At 31.4% G+C, this 27,953-nt stretch overlaps 2 protein-coding genes across 3 annotated transcripts in view; one reads left to right on the plus strand and one right to left on the minus strand.

Annotated features, from left to right (window-relative positions):
* Window positions 1-20,209, plus strand: part of LOC143062881 (uncharacterized) — a 51,143-nt gene extending 30,934 nt beyond the window's left edge. The window contains exons 11-18 of one of the 2 annotated variants that reach the window (XM_076234705.1): window positions 4,207-4,287; window positions 7,302-7,445; window positions 8,077-8,249; window positions 8,781-8,925; window positions 9,693-9,766; window positions 15,279-15,383; window positions 16,469-16,633; window positions 17,379-20,209. In XM_076234705.1, the coding sequence (XP_076090820.1) occupies window positions 4,207-4,287; window positions 7,302-7,445; window positions 8,077-8,249; window positions 8,781-8,925; window positions 9,693-9,766; window positions 15,279-15,383; window positions 16,469-16,588 (842 nt within the window). In that variant the 3' untranslated portion in view covers window positions 16,589-16,633; window positions 17,379-20,209. Of the gene's footprint in view, window positions 1-4,206; window positions 4,288-7,301; window positions 7,446-8,076; window positions 8,250-8,780; window positions 8,926-9,692; window positions 9,767-15,278; window positions 15,384-16,468 lie in introns of both variants that reach the window. The other variant, XM_076234703.1, reaches the window with a different exon arrangement.
* A 5,846-nt stretch (window positions 20,210-26,055) lies between these two features.
* On the minus strand, window positions 26,056-26,949 carry LOC143061586 (uncharacterized). Its single transcript, XM_076233766.1, has one exon. It carries the CDS (start codon window positions 26,947-26,949, stop codon window positions 26,056-26,058), a length of 894 nt encoding a protein of 297 aa, XP_076089881.1.
* Between the last annotated feature and the right edge of the window lie 1,004 nt (window positions 26,950-27,953).

The raw sequence follows: 27,953 nt of genomic DNA on the forward strand, positions 1-27,953 counted from the left end.
GCTAGCAAGACATTTAAGTCGGGAGTTTCACATCTTTGTTGAATTGAAAGGGGAACAAGTAAAATGATATAGTTAAACTTTCTCAATCTTAATGTTAAGTTATGATTCTGAATATGGTACCTTCTGAAAATAATAAATTAATGTAAAGGGGATGTATGCTTTGAAGCATAACTAAATACATTAAATTAAAGATTAAATGTTATATAAATCATATAAGATATCATTAAAGTTGGATTAATATAATTAAGGGATGGAATATCTGAATGTATGATCCAAAATATTCATCTCTGACATGTGAAATTGATTTGCAAAGAAACATATGAATTTAAAGTATTATTAATAACATGTTAAACAACTCGTCTGACTAGAATAAGGTTAAATAGCTATATATAGTGAATCTATTGAAAGTATAGCTTCACATGGTTTTCATGTTAAGATTTAATTAAGTGGAAGTTCGAGGATACATTATCTGAAAGAAGACATTTATTGGTAATGAGATTTACATTTTATGTTACCTGCTATTTACATCAACTAAGAGATAGTTCTAACCTGTAGATATAACAAGCTAGTTTAGGAAACATAGTGCAGGTAAGGTCTACGCTTTCTGTTTTATCCATAAGAATATTAGAAATATTTTCTAGGGTTTTTAGCCCCAAATCTGCAAAAGTTGCAATATTTAAAGTTAAATTTTGCATCTTTTTTATAGAATTCATTGGTCTTAAATGATATTTTTTTTAATCATTTTTTGTGTTTTGGATAAAATTTTATAGATGATAGAAGAGAGAAATGAATTTGATTAGATTCCCGATTTAAAAAAAAAGGTAAAAAAGATAATTTTGATTATATTGCTGATTCCCAATTTAAAAAAAAAAAGGTAAAAAAAAATAATTGATGTAATCGAGTTACAGGAAACCTGAACACAATTTGCAAAAAAGTTTATGATTAAAACACAGTTTAATAGAAATTATCCTGAAGTTTTTGTCCTCCTGAATATATATTTAAATATATTCTACGGGAGGTTAAGCAAACAACAATACAATCAATCATTGTTAGGTCACTGTACATGTTCAACTGATTTACATAAAGATTTCACCTGTTAATGAACTGTTTGTCTAAAAACAATTTTAGTCACAATTAAAGGCTGTGACAAATCAGATCTTTTAATATATAAATATGCAGACACTTACATTTCAAAATATAAAGATTAAATTTAACATTGAATTAACACCTTAAATAATAACACAAGATTAAATAATATTAAAATTCTTAATAACTAATCAATGTACAGAGGACCACACATTGGAGTTTTTGAAACATGATTACAAGGTCTTTATTCAAAAAGATGGTGAAAAACATATGAGATATATATTTCATATTATGATTTTTACGTAGTTTGAAGAGTCTTTGTTTTTTAAGATTAACTGTTTAACAACATGTATTGAAAGCATGGCCTTTATATTGAGTGGAATTTAATGGGTATTTCTCACCAGTGTTCTAATGGTGTACAGAGGGAATTTAAATCAGCTAATTAAATTTAACAATGTTTATTTTTCCAATTTAGAACATTGATATCTGTATAGGGAAACCTTGTGTTGAAATAGAAATGTGATAAAAAAGAGAACATTTATTTGTGATATACTTGTGGATTTTAAAGCCTTGAGTTCATTGAATGTAGAAAGCAAAGTAAGTGTTTACTTCAAAATACAATTTATTTTTTTGTGCTTGAGGTAACATAGTTAATAATCCATTTATGTACATTGATGAAATTTGATGGATTATATCAATACGATACTTTAAAACCTATTTAAGGTAGATATTAATGAAAAATATTTTAAAATTATTCTTCTATACACATTTGAATTTTGTGAATTTTCATAAAGATGGAATAGAAAGTGAAGAAAACTCTAGGGTTATATAAGAGTCAACGTACTTATAGGAATTTGTTATCAATGTGAAGAAAATAATCAAAATATATGTAAATGAATAATCATAAAAGAGGCCCATTGCTAACAGTTGTGTTTATGATTGAGGATGTTAATAAACCGGCTTCAGTTTTGGTTTGAATTCCTTTAGGCAATTATCATTTTTTCTGCTTCAATTCAAAACATATTTAATTTAAACAGTATTTATTAATGAAAAATGTCAAGATAAATATTACAAATTACATAAAGTTTAAATATGGGATTTGGAAACAAGTTTGGAAAAACTTTTATAAATCAGTCTCCCTAAAAAAAACCAAAAAACATCTATTTAACAAACAATATTACGTGCCAACAGTATATTCAGTGTATGGTAGCATATGATAAATTGAATAAATACACACACACACACATGCAAACAAAAAATGCAACAAATAAAATAAATGAAAAAAATAAAAATGGAAAAAAAAAAAGGAAAAAAAAAACCATGAAACAGTCAACTCTTATTTACTTTTCTAGACAGTCACTGGAACCATCACACACGTCTGACTATAGTCAATTACTTCGGGCAATCCACTTGATTTTACATCATATTAAAAAAAAGTCTATATATATAATATATGTATAGACTATAACATGTTTTTTTCCATATTGGCCCTGGCATCATCACGATATTCCCATATCGGCCTCAAGGCTTTAGCCGAGGGCCGATATCGGTCGAGGGATGACACCAGGGCCAACATGGAAAAGACATGCCACAATCTATTTATCACATATTTAAGTTTTGCAGAGAGGAGAAAAAAGTTCAATTACAACACCGCCATTGTTCACCATTGTCATTAAGGACGCAATGACGTCACATCATTTGGAATCAGGGCACAATATCAATATACTTTTTTTTGGCCCGGGCAATTTTGAGGTTATTGCATATGCAAAACCTAAGGTATTCATAACAAATATGTAATAAATACATATACAAGATTAACTTTCAAAATGTTTTGTTTTATTTATGTATTCAGAAACTTTATGAAATATTTGCATATTGTCCTCGTCAGCTTTTAGACTGTCCCCATATAAGATAATCTTAAGATTAGAATAAGAGATTGTCCCGATAGTATCCCTTCCAATTTCATTATATTTTGGACATATTTGATAGTCTATGTTAAATTTTTGTAAAAGATTGTAAAGGACAGGGCAATTTAGAGCTAAATAACATTTTTTGTAGGCACCTGCTGTCAATTATTGAAGACCTATTTTACTCTAATTTTCCTTTTTATATGTGTTGTTTGGTTGCTGTCTCATTGACCTACATCTGTCTCATTGACCTACATCCCACATTTTCTAGTTTATCTTAAGTATTACTGACAAACAAGAAAGATGTGAAAAAGGTTGATTTTGTCACCCTAGTTTGCCTGCAATTGTTAGTAATTATGAGAAGTAAGAAATAGAATTTACCAGGGATAAGAAGAAGGTATTTACTATGGGATATTATAACCCAATGATATTAAAAAAAAACTAAACTAAAAAGCATGTGAACTTTCTAGAGTTCAATATACAGTCTTTGAATTACAAAGTCAACATATGATGTTATACAATAGATAATTGTCTATACCATATTATAAGTTCTTAAGAGTCTAGAAAGATGTGATTAAATTAATAGATAATATCTTAATATGGTAGATATAAATTTAGATGTGTCTAGGCCTATTTTCTCTTCCTTTAGCATGTATAGTTGTTATCTTGTTGGTGATGTTCCTTTGACACAATATGTTATGTCCAAGCAGGTATAATCAACAACAACTATGTGAGAAATATTAATATTGATTTCAAAAACGTTATCATAATATAACAACTTCTACAGTAAAGTTCTGTCTGTGGGTAGCATTATAACGAGATAAGGTGACATTTATTAAGGTATTATAAGATAGTAATTAGTGGACAAGAGAAACCTTATTTATTCCACTAATAAGCTTATAACACAGGAAATAATTTAGCCTGATCACATTGATGGGTAGAAAAGTGCATAGATTTCATTGTTCCAAAGGTTAAAGGCTCTTATTGTAAAAGGATTATTGCTATTTATTAGGATCGGTAAAGTTTTTGCAGTTTAAGAATTTTGAAAGATTCTTGAAATTCATGTCAAGGTAAATATTGATTCAAGGTAGGGAGAGTCAGGAAACTGGCAACAAAAATACAATAATAGATTGACAATAAGAATTGTGTCCCTTTGAATATAATAATCATTTTAATGAAATAATTACTATAAAATGCAATTTTCTATTTACAGAGAAAGAGTTTTTGGATTACAGATTAGGCAGTACTAGTATCACGCACAAGTTTTCACCAACTTTAACTGATAGACTAGATGGTAAGTGTCCCTCTTTTTAGCTCACCTGGCCCGAAGGGTCAAGTGAGCTTTTCTCATCACTTTGCGTCCGGCGTCCGGCGTTGTCGTCTGTTGTCCTTGTGGTCTATCGTTATCTTTTACAAAAATCTTCTCCTCTGAAACTATTGGGCCAAACTAAACCAAACTTGGCCACAATCATTATTGGGGTATCTAGTTAAAAAAGTATGTGGCGCGAACCGGCCAACCAACCAAGATGGCCACCATGGCTAAAAATAGAACATAGGGGTAAAATGTAGATTTTGGCTTATAACTCTCAAACCGAAGCATTTAGAGCAAATCTGACATGGGGTAAAATTGTTTATCAGGTAAAGATCTATCTGCCCTGAAATTTTCAGACGAATCAGACAACCGGTTTTTTGGGTTGCTGCCTTTGAATTGGCAATATTAAGGAAATTATACCGTTTTTTGGCTATTATCTTGAATATTATTATAGATAGAGATAAACTGTAAACAGCAATAAATGTTCAGCAAAGTAAGATCTACAAATAAATTAATATGACTAAAATGGTCAGTTGACCCCTTAAGGAGTTATTGCCCTTTGTAGTCATTTTTTACCAATTTTTCGTATTTTTTTCTAATCTTTTACAAAAATCTTCTCCTCTAAAACTACTGGTCCAATTTAACCATACTTGGCCATAATCATCATTGGGGTATTTAGTTTAAAAAATGTGTGCGGTGACCCTTCTAACCAAGCAAGATGGCCACCATTGCTAAAAATAGTACATGAGTGCGAAATGTAGATTTTGGCTTATATCTCTGAAACCAAAGCACTTAGAGCAAATCTGATAGGGGTTAAATTGTTTATCAGGTCAAGATCTATCTATCTGAAGTTAACCAATCAAATTTCTCCCTTATCTTATCTGTGTACATTGTTTAATCACCATGTAACCTCAAGATTACAAAATATTCTATAGAAATCCCATATAAAAAATAATGGTACTTTGAAATACTCAAGACATATGTTTATGAAACAAAAATCTTTTACTGCAATAAAAACTAGGATTAATTACCTACAACTGTCAAATTCAAGGGAGTATTTTTTTAAACCTGTTTTCGTATACAACCAGATGTGACGTACCATGATTTGGTGGTATTACATCTTTAACAGAATATGAACTTTGAATTGGGTTCCTTTGATCAATTTGGACTAATACTCTCAAGGCTTGAGATATTGTAAAAAGAAAATGTTCTGCACAAATTCAACTTTGTGCATCAACAATGCCTGCATAATTGTTTAGACAATTATTATTTATAAATGCATTGTTTTTGACACTTCATTAGATCTTTAATCTTTGAAGTACAAGAAAATACTCAATAAACCAAAGAAAAAAGAGATTTACGGCTTAAATTTATTCTTATGAAATCTAATGACAATTGTGTAACACAATGAACAAATTTATTTATAATTTATTGATAAAATTGTTAATGTATAAAGTACAAGAATTCAAGTGTAATTAGGCAGGTGTTTGAATTAATACTTTAATTCAGATGATTAAAATAACCTTGATAGTTCATGGAAGTTGTATTTTTAAAGTTCGTTCTTATGTTGTACTGTTATACCACTGTCCAGGGTTAAGGGAAGGGTTGGGATCCCGCTAACATGTTCAAACCCGCCACATTATTTATGTATGTGCCTGTCCCAAGTCAGGAGCCTGTAATTCAGTGGTTGTCGTTTGTTTATGTGTTACATATTTGTTTTTCGTTTAATTTTTTTACATAAATAAGGTCGTTAGTTTTCTCGTTTGAATTGTTTTACATTGTCTTATTGGGGCCTTTTATAGCTGACTATGCGGTATGGGCTTTGCTCATTGTTGAAGGCCGTATGGTGACCTATAGTTGTTAATGTCTGTGTCATTTTGGTCTTTTGTGGATAGTTGTCTCATTGGCAATCATACCACATCTTCTTTTTTATATAAGTACATATGTACTGCCAATTGATTGTACTTTAAAGGAAAGTAATTAAAAAGAGAAGCATATCTTTATCACATGATTCCCAGAAACAGAGCTAATATGTGTTTCCATAATTGAAATTGGAACAAGATCTCCATGAAGAAGAGGGGCGAAAGATACCAAAGGATTCACAATGAGTTTTATAAATAAATGAAAATGAATTTAGCTGAGACAGATATTAGGTATCTGGTCATACTCCCATTACAAAGGAGAGGTATTCAGTATTCAGTTTTCCTCCTGTCTATACATCTATCTGTTCATTTATCTGTCTCATGAAATTTGTGTCACACATTTCTCAGAAACTGAACAAATGAGAGCTACCTGACATTTTGTATCACATGCTTCCTGTGAGCATACTACTGTAAATTCAGAAATTATTGCAATTTACTGAGAATTTGAAATTCAAAGTCATAAACTATGATGTTTAGTACATAGCAATCATCCATATTGACTAAAGTGCACACTTGAGCACACCTCTTCTTATAGAGTATCTGCCATAGGATAGCAGTAAAGTATCTCCCTTTTTTACCAAAGAAAATCTGGAATTTTGAAATGAAGTATAATTATATGTGGTACCCTTGTCAATGCCTACATATGTATGTATGTATGTACCAAAATGGGTTTCCATTCTCTAACTTTAGTTTGGCCCATCCAAATGTTATGAAACTTATAAACAATGCATAATTATCATGAACACAGATCAAGTTTGAAATTTGGATTGGTGTCACTTTAACAGTTATATATTTATGTCCCTTTATACTGTTATATGCCAGCTGGGGCATCATCTCTGTCACATGCACACATTTTTCATTCATTTTTACCTGAGGAAGTAAACTTAAAGCTTTTTGAATTTTTTCATCAAGCCTTACAAGTTTATGCCAAGGCTCCAAATTGTTGAAAACCACATTTTGACTTATGATTTTTAACCTTTTAACTAATTGTGACTTGGATGGAGATTTTTCTTATTGGCACTTATACCACATCATCTTATATCTATTTATGATATTTTTATTTTCTTATTGTAGATGTAGAGGATGAAATCAACACAGAGATATTAATTAATGATCTACAAAAACAGGTGGAACTCATGGATCTTACTGTAAAACGAAAGAGGATCGAATCTCTTCTTGAGACTGACCCCATCAATAAATCTAAACTGACTACTGTAGGTAGGTACACAGAGAAACAGGATACAGTCTCTACTGGAGACTGACCCCATCAATAAATCTAAACTGACTACTGTAGGTATGTACACAGAGAAACAGGATACAGTCTCTACTGGAGACTGACCCCATCAATAGATCTAAACTGACTACTGTAGGTAGGTACATAGAGAAACAGGATACAGTCTCTACTGGAGACTGACCCCATCAATAGATCTAAACTGACTACTGTAGGTAGGTACATAGAGAAACAGGATACAGTCTCTACTGGAGACTGACTCCATCAATAGATCTAAACTGATTACTGTAGGTAGGTACACAGAGAAACAGGATACAGTCTACTTGAAACTAATCATTTTATTAGATCTAAACTGACTACTGTCGGTAGGTAGACTAGGTGCACAGAGCAGCAGTTTTAGTCTGGCAATGTTTTCAGTTAACATAAATCAAACAGAAAAATAAACATTTAAAATTATTCGTTATCAATGTTATATCAATATTTTCTTATAATCTTTTCAATAATTAATCCTTTTTGTATGTGATTCAGTAGATCAGAGTTATGGATCACCACTATAGCATTTATTTATATATTTTATGAAGATAAGAAAGGGAGATAATTGAGAATATTTAATTGTAGACGATTGTAAATATCTATCGTTTCCCCCTGCCAAACAGAGGAATGCTAATGAACCATATGACCACATGAAAGATGCAGCATTTTTTTATGATGTGACAGAGAGATTTAAAAAAGGAATGAAATTAGACCCGGATTTTAAGACTCGGAATGTTGAAGTTAATACAATTTCAAAGGTAATATGTCAGTTTTTATTAGTTACCAAACTTATAAACTTTCAAATGACCTATTAGTTGTCAATTATGATATTTAGTTGAACAGTTTTAAAGTTGTACTTTCAAGGCAAATAATGACAGATTATTATTCTGAATAATTCCGCAGAAAATCTTTTCAATATCCATTTGAAGATATTTAGATTTTTTTTTATTGAGCATAATGAGAATACTTTTCATGATATCAGGTGCAACTTCTTGGTGGTCCAAATGGCTACATGTATTTTGGATTTCCAATAAAAAATCGAAGACAATAAAAAAAATAAACTAAGAGATAAACATATTTTATCCATAACTGAAATTGTCATAAAATCTGTCTTACATAATACCATGTTGCATCTCCTATTCTATATTTTATTTAGACGGTTCAATACAACACAGCAAAACACATTTTGTTTCCATATCTATATAAATGGGGTTTCAATGGTATGAATTAATGAGCTCAGTTTAGATTATTTTTCACACAGTTCTATTAATATATGTATTTTTTTAAAGGCAACATTAACAGACAGATTTCAAGAAAAGTATCGAGATAAAATCAAGGTTTTACATGACCCTTCAATGGTCGCTGATTTATACTTTTGTTCAGACAAAATGGAAAGAGCTCAGGACATTTTAAAACTGGGATTTTCATCTTCAGGTAAGGTCAGATAATAGATTACATTCTATCATCGTAATAAATATTTAGAAGTTATTCATAATATCATCTCATGAGAGCACACTAAAATTTTAGAAGTTTCTGACTTTATTTGATGATGCAAAGCTGAATTCAAAGCTTCTTTTTATACCCAATTTATGGGCATTATGTTTTCTGGTCTGTGCATCACTTTGTTTGTCAGTCATTCGTCCATTCTTTTGTCTGTCTGTCCTGCTCCAGATTGAAGTTTTTATTGATATTGAAGTCTTTTTTCTTTCTGAATCTGATATCACCGTCCAATTTGTGCTTAATTTTCTAAATGACAAAATATTTGTAACATTAACTGGACATTTTTTATAACTTTGAACTTACTGTGCTATACTTCTTTACATAAGTTTATACAATTCAGATATAGGTTAATTTGAAATATGCAATGAACCTTATTTTTAGTGTAAGCTATTTTTCAGAAGAGAAGTTTTCTTACTAAGGTGAGGTAACCTTATTTAAAATATGTTCATTGCTATAACATTTTATAGTTTTTTTTACTTGCATATATTTTAAGTTAAGTGTGATCGTCATATTTCATTAAAACTTCACAAAAAATATTACAACTAAAATTGTATCGTAAGTCATGACCAATTCAGTAATTTTAAGATTCATTTTAACCATACAACTTTTTTTTTATACGAAGGTCTGCCATTTTGTCAGGCCCAAATAATTTTTTGTACAATGTTTTTTAATTTTTGTGTGCTTATATTTGATTATTACAGATATTGTTGCTGGATCTTATGGTAAAGGTTTATACTTCTCTAAGTTTCCCTCTAGAGCCTCTCAACATTCAAAGGTATGTTCTTGTGTTGATACAGTAATATTGTGTGTCCAAAGTGTTGATAAGGTAGAAAGATCTATTAATGTAAAGTAGAAAATGTACATATGGTACTTACATTAACAGAAATTATTATTCATACTGCTTATAATATTCTCTCTGTCATGAATATTTATAAAAAGTAAACCCAGAAATTTTCTACTTTTTCTGACAACATCGCAACCTTATCTATGAAATTTTGATTTTTATTCATCAAAATATACCAAATTTAAATCTTGTTGGGAGGAATCAGCTCTTACAATTTTTGTCAATCCTGCAACTTTTGTTGCAGAAAGCTCGACATAGGGATAGTGAACAGGCAGCTGCTACGGCGGCGGCGGCGATAGTTTACTTCTTAAAAGCTTTATATTTTAAAAGGGGTAAGACCTGGATGCTTCATACTTTGTATATAGATGACTCAAGATACGAACTTTCCGTTAGTCACATGTCCAATGTCCTTGACCTCATTTTCATGGTTCAGTGACTACTTGAAAAAAAAGTTAAGATTATTTGTAATGTTAAATTCTCTCTTATTATAAGTAACTAGAAAACACCCGCGAAATCGCAGGCATTTAGAGCTGTTGAGATATTTGTGTCTGGAGAATTTCAGCAAAAGATCTCATATCTGGAGAATTCCAGAAAAGATATCAAAATTCATAGGTACTTGGAAACAGTTTAAGCCCTCTCCCTTGTTTCCAAAGTCTGTTTTTATTTTGTTTTCTGTTATATTCCATTATTTTCGCGTTGAACATACATCTATATTATAAATATTAAAGTGTATTTAATTTTCTATTAACTATCAATTCAAAGTTTCTTCTCCATGGCGATCACTGCTATATTATATAGAGAGTCTCTATATATTATAGAAGTATATTTATCATAGAAGAGGGACGAAAGATACCAAAGGGACAGTCAAACTCATAAATCTAAAACAAACTGACAACACTATGGCTAAAAATGAAAAAGACAACCAAAAAACAGCACACATGACACAACATAGAAAACTAAAGAATAAACAACACGAACCCCCCAAAAAAACTAGGGGTGATCTCAGGTGCTCCGGAAGGGTAAACCGATCCTGCTCCACATGTGGCACCCGACGTGTTGCTTATGTGATAACAAATCCGGTATCATAGTATACATGCAGATAAATCCAAGTACTTATGAAAATGATGTGTAAGTTAAACCCAGGTATAATAGTAGTGGTTCTTACGATATAAAAACCACGATATGGACAACGCTCTGATTGGCTTATTTATTTATCATTTTTGTTATCTATCAAACGATTGGTTCTCAATGTTAAAACTGGTAGTCATGTCTGACTGAAAAGTCGGTTTGATGATGGAAACTCACTGCTAAATTATATAGAGAGTCTCTATATATTATAGTAGTATATTAATCATAGTACAAATACAAATAAATGCAAAAATAATTGTCCTTTCCCCATCCAAGGACTTGTGAAAATAATGTGTAAGTTAAACCCAGGTATAATAGTAGTGGTTCTTACGATATAAAAACCACAATATGGACAATGCTCTGATTAGCTTATTTATTTTTCATTTTTGTTATCTATCATACAATTGGTTCTCAATGTTAAATCCAGAAGTTATGTATGACATAAAAGTGGGTTTGATAACCGAAACCTTATTCGGACACCTTTATTTTCGTTTTTCTCCCAAAATAACCCAAACTGAATAGTTATAAGAATGGATGACAAGTGCGACTATGCATAGTACCTATAGGACACAGAGGCATGATGATTAATTTATTGTGGGAAGAAGAGAAGCGACACACAAAATGAGATCTTCTTGTTTAATAGTATAGAAAGGATAACTATATTTGGTATGTGCATACCTTGCAAGGTCCTCAAGCCCGTCAGACAGTTTTCACTTGACCTCAACCTCATTTCATGGATCAGTGAACAAGGTTAAGTTTTTGTGGTCAAGTCCATATCTCACATACTATAAGCAAGAGGTCTAGTATATTTTGTGTATGGAAGGACTGTTAGGTGTACATGTCCAACTGGTAGGTGTCATCTTGACCTTGACCTCATGTTCATGATTCAGTGGTTATAGTTAAGTTGTTGTGTTTTAGTCTGTTTTTCTTATACTGTATGCAATAGGTCTACTATATTTGGTGTATGGAATGATTGAAAGGTGTACATGTCTAGCTGGCAGGTGTCATCTGACCTTGACCTCATTTTCATGGTTCAGTGGTCAAAGTTAAGTTTTTGTAAGTATGGAAATATTTTAGGATCTACATGTCAATCACTGCAGGTTTTATTTGACCTTAACCTCATTTTCACGGTTCATTGCTCAGTGTTAAGTTTTTGTGTTTTGGTCTGTTTTTCTTAACTATAAGCAATAGGTCAACTATATTTGTAGTATGAAAGAATTGTTAGCTGCACATGCCTGCTTGGCATGTTTCATCTGACCTTGACCTAATTTTCATGGTTCATTGGTCAATGTTTAGTTTTCTTGGTTAAGTTTATGTGACAGTTGTAATAAAGCTTTACATTTAGGACTATCAATATAATATCAATGATTAGTAAAGAATGCAAGACATTTCAGTGTGTGCACTCTTGTTCAATTGTTGTTTAGTGGAATATTTAAAAATGTTAGTTTTATGAGGGAGTTTCCATTTTTAGCTCACTGTTCCAAAGTTCTATTGTCGTCGCTGTCGTCGTCGTCGTCCATCATCGTCCGTCTGATGTAATCTATTTCAAACATCTTCTCTGAAACTACTGAACCAATTCAAACCAAACTTATCAGAATAATCCTTAGGGTATCTAGAATAAAGTTTGTGTTTTATTTTCCTGTTTCATCAAAAAACATGGCCGCCATGGCTCAAAATAGAACATAGTTATAAAAACCAAAGCAGTTATAGCAAATCTGACATGGGGTCCATAAGTTAACCTTTTATCCTGAAATTTCAGATGAATTTAATAACCCATTGTTGGGTTGCTGCCACTAAATTGGTAATTTTAAGAAAATTTTGCGGTTTTTGGTTATTATCTTGAATAGTACTAATGATAAAGATGAACCACAAATATGTTCAGCAAAGTAAGATCTACAAATAACTTTTATATGACCAAAACTGACAATGGACCCCTGAAGGAGTTATTGCCCTTTAAAGATAATTTTACACAATATGTTTATCATATTTTCAAACTTTAAAAAATCTTCTCCTTTACATTTTAGAAGGTGTTAGACCTGGATGCTTCATACTTTGTATATGGGTCAGAATTTACTGTCATGGAATTTGTGTTACATCTGACAATTTCTTAAAATGTATAGTCAATTAAGATTCAGAATGAATAAAACATAAAATGGAAGAAAACTTGCATAATGATGATATAAATAATCCCAATAGAATTCCACTTTTTCTGATGGAAGTGTTTCTTATACTAAATTTCAATGTGATATTTGGTGGACATTTTGTTGAATTTATCGTGTCCGTAAAAATCATGTGGTTAAAAATATGTCTCAGTTGATTGTATCTTTCAAATACTCTTTGCTATATGAATATTAATATCAATAAGAGGTGTTAGATAACTATTTAATGGTGCTTAATAGGGTATACATGTCATATTAAAACGAGAAAATAGGTTATATTTGCAGAAATTGAAGATGTAACATTTTGTGTCATAAATGTTACATCCAAAAAATGTTACTTAAAACAGCTTTGAGATGTTCCCTGTCAAAAACATGCAGATTTACCCGGAGATAAACTGTTCCAACATTTGGGTATAATGTTGTGCATGGACGGTTTTTCCTAGAAGTACTTCAAATACGCAAGTGTTGGACATCCATGAAAATAGTGTCAATTTGTTACATCTTATATACAACACTAATAAATTAAATAAAAGAGAACCAATTAACATAATAGCAATATTCAATTGATGTTTTGAAAAATTTATGACATAATGTCATACTAATGTACAACCATATTCAACACATGCAGTCTTTTCAACTTTCAATGGAAGAAAACAAGGTTGCAAAATTGAAGGAAGTGCAAACCAGACATTAGTTACATCATGTACATGAAATATTTCAGTTATATTTACCACATAAATATACATGTAATGAAGGATTACTGTGATTAATTTTGTTATTTCTAAATCTGATATCATCAAGATTGTTAACCTGACAAATTTGGTACGGCTAAGTTTGATGTAAACTGACAGATTTATGATAGATGAAGAATGGTACAACCATTTCGCTGCAATAAGTCTGTGTAGAATATGGTTTCATTGTTACACCCTTGAATTGTTTGTCAAAATTTAGGCTAATGAAAAATTCATGAATAAAAGTAACCCAATTTACACACGGAGATTAGTTCACATTGCACCACAATATTAATACTAGGAAAGGTCCATGAAAAGATAAGCTAATATAGATACTGCAGTATATGGTGTAACACTGAAACTAAATCAATTTTTGATGTAACAAAGACAACAAATTTGAAAAATAGTTTATAATAAAAAAAGTATGAGGACCCAATTGGATTTAGTCAACTTTTTTTTTCATCTGCACCATGCATTTCTGATATCCTGTAACCTTTCACCAAAAATTGATTGTGGTATATTCAGAAACATGAAAAGAAAACCGAAATTGTGTCCTGTTACATCCATGAGTTTAAAAGTGAAATTTCTTGAATATGGTTCAAAATTAGACAGAATACTGCTAGTATTTAATCTGTTTAGAGATAATGAACAGACTTAACCCTACACAGATGTTAAATTGTTCATAGAATTTCTGAAAACCAGTATTTACAAGAAGTTTTGGAGTCTGTGTTAGACTGTTACATCATTCAATGAAATAAAAAAATGCCACTAATATCATGTTGCATGAACAAGTTATCTTTTTGCATACAGAAATGGAAAGGCCTTGATCCCTAGGTTTAATTTACAGTGGCCTTTTCATTTTATGAGTAGTTTAAAATTTTCTAAAAAGACAGTTTTGGATGTAACAAAAATTTCATGACAGTAAATTCTGACCCATATAGATGCCTCAAGTTATGAACTTTCCGTCAGTCACATGTCAAATGTCCTTGACCTCTCCTACTGAACCAATTCCAACCAAACTTAAGTTGAATGATATGATTTTTTGCTGTTTTTTGTAATCTTGAATTGATTAACGATAAGCATACATGCCAACATTTCAAAATGTCCATAGGGGTTTAACGTCTAAGATGGCTGCCATAGTCCTACAAAACTTTAAAGGGGCCTTCAAAACTGCATTTTCAAACACTTATTAATATACATTAAACCAAAAAAAATAACTACGATGAAATTGGACACTTTTAAATGAAAGATAAATGCCAAAAATGAAGGTGAGCAATTCAGGCTCTTGAGAGCCTCTTGTTTTTATTGTAATAAAGAATTTGAGAAGAGGCACACAAATGGATTCAAAATTATGAGTTTTAACAACGTCACCTCATTTTGACAGATATTAAAAGCAATGAGATAATTTGTTAGTATATTTTTCAGTCTGGAAAAGTATTATTAGTAGAAGTAGGATTAGGTAAAGTGGAGACTGTAATGAAGAGAGATGGACAACGACAGAAACCTGGGGCTGGTTTTGATTCTATTCTGGTTAGTATGCATTGTCAGAAATTATAAACCTGGGGCTGGTTTTGATTCTATTCTGGTAAGTATACATTGTCAGAAATTATAAACCTGGGGCTGGTTTTGATTCTATTCTGGTAAGTATGCATTGTCAGAAATTATAAACCTGGGGCTGGTTTTGATTCTATTCTGGTAAGTATACATTGTCAGAAATTATAAACCTGGGGCTGGTTTTGATTCTATTCTGGTAAGTATGCATTGTCAGAAATTATAAACCTGGGGCTGGTTTTGATTTTATTCTGGTAAGTATGCATTGTCAGAAATTATAAACCTGGGGTTGGTTTTGATTCTATTCTGGTAAGTATGCATTGTCAGAAATTATAAACCTGGGGCTGGTTTTGATTCTATTCTGGTTAGTATGCATTGTCAGAAATTACAATATATAAACTACTTTTAAGCAATGGGTGATGGAAAATCTTCCTGGTTTATGTTGTTATATATACTGTCTTTATACTTTAATTCACTATAGTTATGAATAATTCTGATTATTCCTGACATTTGAAAAAATAAATTCCAATCAAAGATACTACGCTTTTAATTTTATGCCCTAGACATACTTTTTATCTACAAAAACTCATTATTGATACTTCAATCAGAAAGAACAAAAGTGGAGCATAGAGAACCCAAAATTCCTGAAGGCTATTCAAAGTACAGCTAATTGTACAAAATTATATTGATTCCAGGGGTAAAAATATCCTTAGAATTTAGAACAATTCAAAGTTTTCTAATAGCTAATTTATAAGTATGAACATATTAATGTCAGTTTATGTCAACATAGAAGTTCTGACTAAGCAGCTGGTATTAAAAGACCTTGATAATAAAATGAAAACTTCAAACACGTTTTCTCAACAAAAAGTACACTTATTTACTAACTTAGTCCCTGCATATTTGCACACACTTCCATCACCAAAAAAATATGTCCAAACCCTGAATATTTGGACATTTGTAAAAGAGTGGTTAGAATATTTTATCTGCCCTTTGGTTGGTTGTTGTCTCATGACATATTCCCCATTTCCATTCTCAATTTTATTTATATGTTTTTCTTTTTTTAGATTCCCGGTAGAATTATACGAGATACAGGAAATGGAGACAGTACAATGAATGAAGAATATGTTATATTTGAACCAAGTCAGGTTATGCCCCTTTGTCTAATCAGCATGACAGAACCTTGATATTCCCTTCTATTTAAAACCAGAACAATTAGTGCCATTTTAACATACTGTGAAAGTACTTTAATTCGTTGGTATCAATTTTCGTGGTTTGAGCAATATTTACATGTTCGTGGGTTTTTAAATTCGTGGATTTTAGTTTTTTCTCTTTGAAATAATTGAAAAATTAAAGCCTTTAGAAACGAAGGTTACAAATTGTCTGGATTGAAGGAAATTGCAAAGTAAACATTGACCGTGTAAATCGTAGTGATAACACTAATTAACCCATGATAAAGTGATCAACAGGTTATAGACCATCAAAGGTGTTAATTAGGCCATAAACATGTCACCTAAAGAAAACAGTTACATACACAAATGCTATAAACGTATCTTGAAATGTCAAATAATTCTTATCAAAATCATTCCCAGCATTAAATTATTATTTCCCATATGTACGATAACTATGAGGATATAAAATGAACACTTTATCATACTAGCATATCAATACCGGAAATCTGAATTTCATCCATCAAAAATATTTTTTTTATGAGAATTAAAAGATCAACAGCTGTACAGTATAGTGTTAAGGTTACAAACGATTAAATGGGTATAATCCGGCATGTGGTTGTAGGATTTGGCGTTATTCAATATATTTTCCAGATCATATCAGTAGTCAAACCTACCGATGGGGATATTTCCATGTCTTGATTTGGACAATGGTTGTTTTATTTCGTTGGACACTTAAATTCGTGGATAAAGTCATCCACGAAAAACCACGAAAATTGGTACCCGACGAATAAAAGTACTTTCACAGTAACAGTTATTACCCATGTGATCATATTGTCATGTTGGACAGAATTTCAACTATAACATTCCAGGGACTCATTGCACAAAAAATCTTCTGAAAAAAAAAATATTTGTAAGTCATGAACAATTTAGTATAACTTACAATTTTATCTTAAGAAGATATTTTGTGAAAAGGTCACCAGTATTTTGTTTGTTATTGTTAATTTTCCTTTTTTTTGACAAACATCTTTTTTTTAGTTTATGTTATAGATATATTGTCAAGCCTGCAACTTTTGTTGCAGAAAGCTCAACATAGGGATAGTGATCCGGCGGCGGCGGCTACGGCGGCAGCGGCGGTGTTAGCTCACTTCTTAAAAGCTTTATATTTTAGAAGGTGGAAACCTGGATGCTTCATACTTTGTTTATAGATGCTTCATGTTACGAAGTTTCCGTCAGTCACATGTCCAATGTCCTTGACCTCATTTTCATGGTTCAGTGACCACTTGAGGAAAAAGTTCAAATTTTTTGTAATGTTGAATTCTCTCTTATTATAAGTAATAGGATAACTATATTTGATATGTGTGTACCTTGCAAGGTCCTCATGTCTGTCAGACAGTTTTCACTTGACCTCGACCTCATTTCATGGATCAGTGAACAAGGTTAAGTTTTGGTGGTCAAGTCCATATCTCAGATACCATAAGCAATAGGGCTAGAATATTCTGTGTATGGAAGGACTGTAAGGTGTACATGTGCAGCTGGCAGGTGTCATCTGACCTTGACCTCATTTTCATGGTTCAGTGGTTATAGTTAAATTTTTGTGTTTTGGTCTGTTTTTCTCATACTATATGCAATAGGTCTACTATATTTGTTGTATGGAATGATTGTAAGGTGTACATGTCTAGCGGACAGATGTCATGTGACCTTGACCTCATTTTCATGGTTCAGTAGTCAAAGTTGAGTTTTTGAGTTTTGGTCTTTATATCTGATACTATAATGCCATAGGTCAACTATATTTGGTTTATGGAAATATTTTATGATCTTTTTGTCAGTAGCGCAGGTTTTATTTGACCGTGACCTCATTTTCACGGTTCATTGCACAGTGTTAAGTTTTTGTGTTTTGGTCTATTTTTCTTTAACTATAAGTAATGGGTCAACTATATATGTTGTATAGAAGTATTGTTAGCTGTACATGTCTGCCTGGCATGGTTCATCTGACCTTGACCTCATTTTCAAGGTTCCTTGGTCTTTGTTTAGTTATCTTGCCTAATGTTAAGATTATGTGACAGTTGTAATAAAGCTTAGCTTTATACTTAGGACTATCAACATAATATCAATGATTAGTATAGAAGGCAAGACATTTCAGCGTGTGCACTCTTGTTTTGTTTAGTTTAAGTTTTAAATTTCAAGCATCCATGGTTATATTTCATTTTTTCAAGACTTTTTTATGAATGAATGTAAATGTTTGATAAGCAAATAGTTTTCAGGACAAGAGATGTACAAGGCTGTTATAAAGTGACACATAGCATACATAATAGATTAAAATATCACAGAAAACAAAGGCAACACAAACTGTTTAAAGAAAACTAGGCATGTACTGCACCACAATTGGCACCAATCAGGTTGCTCATGTCTTGAAAATACATATGAATTATACACCATATGCATTTACACATTAATTCATTCTGTATTTAACATGCCATAAAAAGTCTGAATTGAATTGTTGTGTTAGATTATAAGCATGAACTTGATATATTCTTGAAATTACTGAATAAGTTCAGAAGTCCATATAGCTATATATAGGCAGAGTGTTTATTTTAAAATTGTTAACCATCTTTTACAATGATAATCCGTCCAAACCACATAATGTGATACCTAGTGGTTAAGTTTTTGACAATCTTGTTTTAACATAAATTTACAGTGATGTTGTTAATATCAAACTTATCTCATGTAAATCATATATTGTTTTGGTTTAACAACATGTATATTGATATTTATATATTATTTAAACATATGTGCTAATCCTTTTCTATGTTTAATATATCTGTGTAATGTTACTTATCTTAAAATCATATGATTTAATGAATTAGCAAACTATAAGTTATTTAGATTTGAGCATATAAATTCATAGGAGTATCAATTTATTTGATAATTAAACGGAGGAAATACTAGCTTTTCTAAACTGCAATTGAATGCAAGATTTTTGTATTATATTTTGTTTTTTTAATTTTTGTATTTGGAGTCGTAGAAGGTCATGTGTATTAATAAAGAACTGAAAGCCAAACTACATACAGGGAAGTAAAGAGTTTCTCTTATATTTTATATATGGTTGCCTTTTGGTTTGGTGAATTAGAACACATCAAACATTTTTTAAGGGTGAAACATACCTTGAGGCCTTAAAAACAGCAGTTGTAGTATTTGGGAGCATAAGTAACAGTTAAAGGTTCATATGTTTTTATCTATTTTCGTATCATAGAAAAATATATAAAATGTTAAAACACAGTGCTATGAATAATTCTATGAATGGATATTCATTATCTTTTGTACTATGTTATGTTTTAAAAGTAATACATGCCTTGTTTGGAAGTCTCTAGTTTATCTTTTTATTTGTAAGATAACCTAAGGTGGGGATTATGAATGGAATATTTTTTGAAGAATACTTTAACAGTAGAAAGGTTTCTTAAGAATAAACTGCAACACCAAAAACTATAATTCATATTCAAATTATAGACTTAATTGAAATATAATTAAAGCCAAACAAGTATATGTGTTAACATATGGGTCTATGTGAATGGTATGTAGTGTATTTATATTTATTTATGTGATGGAAGTGTATTTTTATAATAAATAGATGTGAACATTTGTTTTTACAGTTTTTGTTCCAAACCATGTGGTAGTTAGGTATGAAAATATAAACTCAATGTAATACTCACTATTTGATTTTGCTGTTTATAACTTAATGTCAGACGTAATTTCAATTCAAAATTTTGATTGAAAAGAGAAAACAAGCAAAAATAATTGTTGTTAATTGAGTAAAAAACAGAGGCAAGTAGAAAAATGGAGATTATCATTCATAAAAGACCAAAATACAAACTTGAGTCTATAAACAATTCAAAGAAAATCAAGAAACAAGCCTGCAATAAGGTATTTGATGTTTGTTGCTTTGTAACATATTTGATTTTTCAATCATTATTTTGAAAAAAAATAGGTATTAGTTGTCTTGTTTGATATGTTTTACATTTGTCATTTCCAGGCCTTTTTTAACTGACTATATGGTTTAGGATTTGCTCTTTTATGAAGGCTTCATGACGTCCTATAGTTGTTTTTTTCTGTGTCATTTAGTCTCTTGTGGAGAGTTGTTTCATTGGCATACCTTCCACATCTTACTTTTATATGTGAAGGTATCTATCAGTAAACAGAAAGGCTTATGATCTGGCTTTGAACTTGAAATTATTTATATCTCACTATTAAAAGTAAAATAAAAAAAAATATCGAAATTCGAAATCAAATGAATGGAAAACAACTGTATTATTCCCAAATTGCTACAGACATCCGTAATTAAACACAGGTGAATTTAACCTCTTATTTTAGCATCAGATAAGGAACTTTCCCGATTTGAATGTTTCCTTTGAGTTGGGTATTTTGGTTATTATACCTTTCTCATGTATGACACAGAATTCCTTTGCATTGATAACAATATGTGAGAAAAACAAACATAATAGATAAACATGTCAAAAATTGAGGTATAGCTGTCAACATTGTTATATAATCACTATAAGAAAAACAACTGTCAACAAAGGAAAATCATGTTGATGAGACAACTGTCCACAAGACACCAAAATGACAAAGAAATTAACAACTATAAGTCACTGTACGGCCTTCAATAATGAACAAAGCCCATACCGCATAGTCAGCTATAATAGGCCCAGATATGACAATGTAAAACAATTCTAACAAGGAAACTAACGGCCTTATTTATTTTAAACAATTAACGGAAAAACAATTTTGTAACACATAAACAAACGACAACCACTGAATTACAGGCTCCTGACTTGGGACAGGCACATACATAAATAATGTGACGGGGTTAAACATGTTAGTGGGATCCCAACCCTTCCCCTAACATTGGAAAGTGGTACTACAGTACAACATAAGAACGAACTATAAAAATCAGTTGAAAAAGGCTTAACTCATCAGATGGACAAAAATACAAATGGCCGGGTACTTGTACATCCAGACAACAAAAAGACACTAGGAACAGATCTGAGAGTACTCGCAGTTATCTGACAAATAGTTCAAAGCAACTAACAACTAATTAAAAAAAATCATGCATCTAAGACTAAGACTATTAATCCGTACACATCCAACATCCAATGGATTTAGTGTAAAGGCGTCATAAACAGTCAGGTCAGAGAAAACATGACCTTGTGCAATGCAAAGTTACAGGTATCGACAGATAGTAGATCCATGAATGTATATATGTATACAACATACTAGTATTATTTTGTTTGCTTTTAATTTACTGATAACAAAATCAATATTTATACTAATAAAAACAATATTCAATGATCTTATTACAGTGTTGAATTGGTAACTTTTTAAAATATATTTATTTAAAGGAGCGATAAGTTTACAAGGATCATATCTAAATTTCTGGGCACGGTTAAAAACAATTCCGTAAAAATGAAGATGTGCTATTTGAAATAAGTGTTTACAAGTACAACCAAACTTCAAAACCAAATCTTTATATCTAAAATTTATTAAAGGTTTTGAGGAATTTATGGTAACGATATCCCTGGTTTAATAATTTACCAGTTATACATAGATTGCGTTAGTTAAAATCAAAAACGTCACAACAGACACGGGCATAGCGAACGAGAACTTTGAATATTAATGATAGATTATCAAGTATGTTTCGTAGATGCTGTTCTGCTTTAAGTTCAACTTAGTTTTTGCTAATGATCTGGAGGTTTAAAATAAGCTGTCTACAATAATCATCCGACTGGTAGATATTTCAAGTTGAATGTTTCTGTTATGTCCAATTGATATTGAATATATTGGTGCTAATCCTTTGAACTTGGAACAAGATGGACTAGTGGTATTTACTTTTAGCTTTGATTTTATGCTTTCATCGCAAGATTGCTTGCAAATTATGAAGAAAATTCATTAGTTTATATCTCGGGAGGAATAAAACCAATTGTAGTGTAACGGCGATTGTATACTGTAGATGAGTCATACATGTTTTTTTTCAGCATTTTATCAACTAGGAGGTGCATACAGTTTTGTCTGTTATAGTTTAGTTTTGTATGCTTATTAATATTAAGGCTAAGTATGCGTTTAGAATGATACCTTTCTGGTTGTTATGAACTGATTATCTATCTTTGAAAATAAAAGTTTTTAAGCAGTACCTTAGTATTTTTCATATTGCAGTTGTCTATCTTTTACCACTAAAGTTATTCAGTGATAAATTTACATCTCAGACATGATAACGGACTGATTATATTTATTTTCGTAATTCCTGATCAAAACCTAAACAAAAAATATGTAATCAAGCATGATTGAATTCCTATGATATAGCGTCAAGAACTAGAAATTAAAGAAAAAAATTAAATCACAAAAATACCGAGCTCCGAGGAAATTTCAAAACAAAATGTCTCTAAACATACATGTTATATGGCAAAATCGAACGCTCAAACATATCAAACAAGTGGATAATGACAGTCATATTCCTAACTTGGTACAGTAATTTTCCTATGAAGAAAATGAAGGAGTAAACCTGGTTTATAATTAGCTAAACCTCTTACTTTTATGAAAGTTACACTGACAATAATGTGTGAGCAAACCAAACAAACATAATGATACAAAATGTAAGCTTTGCGTTATACTCTTAATCACTATAAAAACAAACAAACGTGTAATAAAGAGACACAAAAAGACATGTAGACAAGGCATTTAAGCATAAATGAAAGGCAAGAATACCAAATGTTACCGGGATGTATAAGTTCCGAGCTACTTCAAATAAATAAACCAAAATTATTAGTCTTATCATTTTTTTTATTAGTTGTAAGAAGCTTTGAATAGTTATCAGTAATTTGCGAGTACCCTCATATCTGTATTTAGTGTTTTTTTGTTGGTTGGATTTTCTCTGTGTTTTTGTTAAATGTATTTCTATTTGTATCGATAAGATGAGTTAAGCCCTTTTCAACTGATTTTTATATTCGTTCTTATGTTGTACTGTAATACCAATGTCACAGGTTATAGGAGGGTTGGTATTTCATTAAAAAGTTTAACCCTACCACATTCTGTATGTATATGTCTGTCCAAAGTCAAGAGCCTGTAATTCAGTAGTTGTCGTTTGTTGCTGTGTTACATAATAGTTTTTTCTTCATTTCTTTTGTAAATAAATTTTTTTTTCTCGTTTTAATTGTTTTGCGTCGTTTGTTTTCTCTTCTTTTTGAGTGTAAATTCACATTACGATAAGACGTGTCACGGTACTTGTCTATCCCAAATTCACGTATTTGGTTTTGATGTTATATTTGTTATTCTCGGGGGATTTTTCTGATGCTTGGTCCGTTTCTGTGTGTGTTACATTGTAGTGTTGTGTCGTTGTTCTCCTCTTATATTTAATACGTTTTCCTCAGTTTTAGTTTGTTACCCCGATTTTGTTTTTTGTCCATGGATTTATGAGTTTGAACAGCGGTATACTACTGTTGCCTTTATTTACATATGTCATTTCGGGGCCCTTTATAGCTGATTATGCGGTATATGTTTGCAGCTGCTACTCAGACTATATAACACGTCACAAGTGTATTATATATAAGCACCAAGGTTATGTCAAAGAAGTTTTCATCCTATTTCTAAAAAATGTTCATCGAAAGATAACAAGACCTTTTTGATAAATCCTCCACAAATTTCACAAACAATACATGATGGTCTTGAATTAAAGTATCTAGGTACTAACAATGGTAGGATAGAAATTATTATAAATTAAGGAATGTATCTCCCTCATGCAAAGCTCTTATTCCTTTCACGGATTTGGCTATACTTTTTGGACCTTTTGGATTATAGCTCTTCATCTTTTATATAAGCTTTGGATTTCAAATATTTTGGCCACGAGCATCACTAAAGAGACATGTATTGTCGAAATGTGCATCTGGTGCAAGAAAAGTGGTACTGTTAATTTTATTGTAGTCGCCATAATAACGTGTTATATTGATTTCACTTGTTTTTGATGTATTATAAAGTGGTTATATCTAATACTAAATTAATGTCTCTTTCGTTTACCCGTACCACTCTATAACACAGAATGATAATTCTGCCTTGAGTTGCTGTCTCATAAGCATAAACCCAAACCTCAATCTAAAGGACACATGTCTGTAGTTTGTAATAACTGTAAGTGTGATGAGAAGTATACTAATATATACAAAGACTAAGTACTAAACTATTATTTATTCAAGAATCTAAAAGCATATGCATTTATTTACAATATGGCAACTGGGGACTTATACAACTGCAATTAAAAACCAATAATGTATAATGTTCTATCTCCATATGCAAAGGGAGATAACTCTAGCTTAATCTTGAAACTTGGAATTGAGATAATTTTTCATAGATTGACTAAAAATTTTGTATCGAAATAGCCAAATACAGATGCTTGCAGCTGTAGCCCCAAGTTGAAATAATGAGAAGGATAAAAATCAATCCACTCCTTGCTGTCAGTACAAATGTTTAATTCTTCAAAGTAGAGGTCATTTGAATATGAGCTTGTCTAAGTACATCTGGAGATGTATGAATATATTTGGTATAACAATCTGAGGACCATCGTCCCAAAGTTTGAATAAGATGATCTTCCAGTCGTGCTTTGTGTGCAGTGGTTGCAGCACCACTTCTTAATGAATGACCATTATACTTTTCGCTGGATAATCCTAATTTGTCTAATATACATTTTACATGAGAAATGAAAAAAATTCTTGACAATGGATCACCTTTATTAGTAATAAAAAGGGACTCAGAATTGCTAAAAATACTCATTCTGAGTCTACAGTATTTTTGAAGTACAACTACAAGACATATATGTGTAGAGTTTTTGAACAAAGGAATAGTAATACCATACCTAAAAGGATCAGTCTTAGATTTCTTAAGGTGCACAAAAATACAGTTATTTGATATTTGAACATCACTCAGACACAAATTTGATTCATGATCAAATTTTTTGGTATCATAAACAGAAAATTCACCACATCTTAAAAACCCGAAAAAAGCTGTTACACATGCAGCTTCTATTAAAACATCTGTAAAACTATCAAAAATACAATTGCGTAGTAAAAAACACATTTTGTGTAAAATATCAAATGTTATAGGTAAACGAACTCTCTTAGGCATAATGACATGCCTTTTTTTCAAACCTACTAATACTGATTTTAATTTTGGCAATGGTTTACCGATAAAGTTTTCTAATGGATTAACACCCCCTTTTAGTAAGTAAAAGAAACGTATACCACATAGGTAGGATTTAATGGTGGAATATCTCAGATGCTTATTAGATTCGCAATAGGCTATAAAACGCATCAACAAGTTCTCCGAAACAGGTGGTAACTGGAAAGTTGACCAAGTTGATCCTTGTAATTGTAAGAACTTAAGATAATGTTCATATCCCACGTTGTACAAAGCTTTAGTTGAATCTGCAACAGCGAAAGCTTGTAAATTTTCTACTGCGATGTCCAAATAATCTCTTCCAGGGTTGGACAAGGAGTTGCTGCTTTGTCTGCCTCTGGTGCTAACTGATGAAATTTGTTCATCTGTAAACGAGATAAAGAGTCAGCAATTAAGTTCATTTTTCCAGGCACATGTTCGCTGTAAAATGCAAAGTTAAAATGTGCTGCACACATAACAAGACGTCTCATCAGTTTCATGATTATTGGATCTTTTGACCGACCTTTAGTTAGAATAATAACAGACGCTAAATTGTCGCAGTGAAATAAAATACGCTTTTTATACCATCCTTTTCCCCATAAAACAGCTGACACCACGATAGGATATAACTCCAAAAAAGCAATAGATAGTGATTTATCCGATATAGTTGGGAGGTCTTTTGGCCAAGTGTCACAAAACCATTTTCCTTGATAAAAACCTCCAAAACCAATGGTAGATGAAGCATCCGTAAATAAATGCATGTCCGCTGCAGAGGTTAAATGAGATTCATAGAACATGTTAATTCCATTCCACGTTGACAAACATTGTAGGCACATTGTTAAATCGGATTTACACTCTTTATTTAAATAAACATAGTGGTGACTCTCTTTGACAGAACACATCAGTCTATAAAGGTAAGTGACAAAGGCCCGACCTGGCAGAATTACTCTTGTAGCAAAGTTAAGATGCCCAAGTAATTGTTCAAGTTCTCTACGCGTACAAGATTTTTTATCTAGAACAAAACTAATAAATTGTGTGATTCTCTCAACCTTGTCTAACGGAAGTCTAGCCTGCATATTAATCGTGTCCAAAATAATGCCTAGGTATTCGAGTTCGCAAACTGGTCCAACAGTCTTCTTACATGACAAAGGAATATTAAGTTTGTTAAAAATAAGGCTCAACAAAGCCATCGTTCTTTCTCCACAATCAGAAGGTTTGTCTACAGTTAAGAAGTCATCTAATAGATGGAAAATAACTTTGATATCATAATTGTTCTGAGCTATCCAGCACACACTTGTAGATAAAGAGTCAAACAGACGGGGACTAGAACGACACCCAAAAGGTAAACGAACGTAATGATATTACTGACCATTCCACTTGACACAAAAGAGATGCCACTGTTCTTTTTTGATCGGAAGTTGTTTGAACGCATCTGAGATGTCCACCTTACAACATAGGGACTTTGAACCATATCTTTGAATCGCATTAATAGCATCATCAATTTTAATGTATGTCAAGGAACATAGGTCTTTATGTATCAAATCGTTAACACTATAGTGCTCATCTAAATTATGAGGAGATGATAAATCAATTATAAGCCTTTGTTTTTTGGAATATTTGTGTGTAGCAATACCCAATGGACTTACTCTATAACTTAAAAAAAGGGGAAAAAGGGCCCTTTAAAAAGCCTTTATCAACCTCCTGTTGTAATAAATTTGTGACTACTTCAGGATTTTTCCTGGCAGTTAAAGAATTTTTACATTCATAAATAGGTAAATTTATATCTGAAACTAACATATCAAATTATTACTACATAAAAAGTTCACAAAACGACTATCTGGATGATTTAAAACTTCCCTTTCTAATTGGTCAATGTTAATAGGTGCTGACGGAACGTCTGTTGTATCAATAGCATCTAGTCATTTTGATTTACTGTTGGGCTGTCTAACTGGGAATGATTTGTTTTGTTCCTGTTGGGTTCCTGGCATAGATTTATTAGTGGAACATTCAAACTTTCCATGGGTTTTCTTGCAGATTTTACACACGTGAGCATATCGGCAGTAAGGTTTGACATAACCTTTTGGTTGATTAAAACTATTACATATTTGCATTCCATCATGCACCACAATATCTCTTCCATATTTATCCTGTGTAAGTTGAATTTTAGATTTTTGATATCCCCTGCTATTCCCAC

Source organism: Mytilus galloprovincialis, chromosome 1, assembly GCF_965363235.1.
Source record: "Mytilus galloprovincialis chromosome 1, xbMytGall1.hap1.1, whole genome shotgun sequence".
Lineage (NCBI taxonomy): Eukaryota > Metazoa > Mollusca > Bivalvia > Mytilida > Mytilidae > Mytilus > Mytilus galloprovincialis.

What these genes read in the sequence shown, in the direction of transcription:
- LOC143061586 (XM_076233766.1), bottom strand. Translation starts at nt 26,949, where the DNA reads ATGGCTTTGTTGAGCCTTATTTTTAACAAACTTAATATTCCTTTGTCA.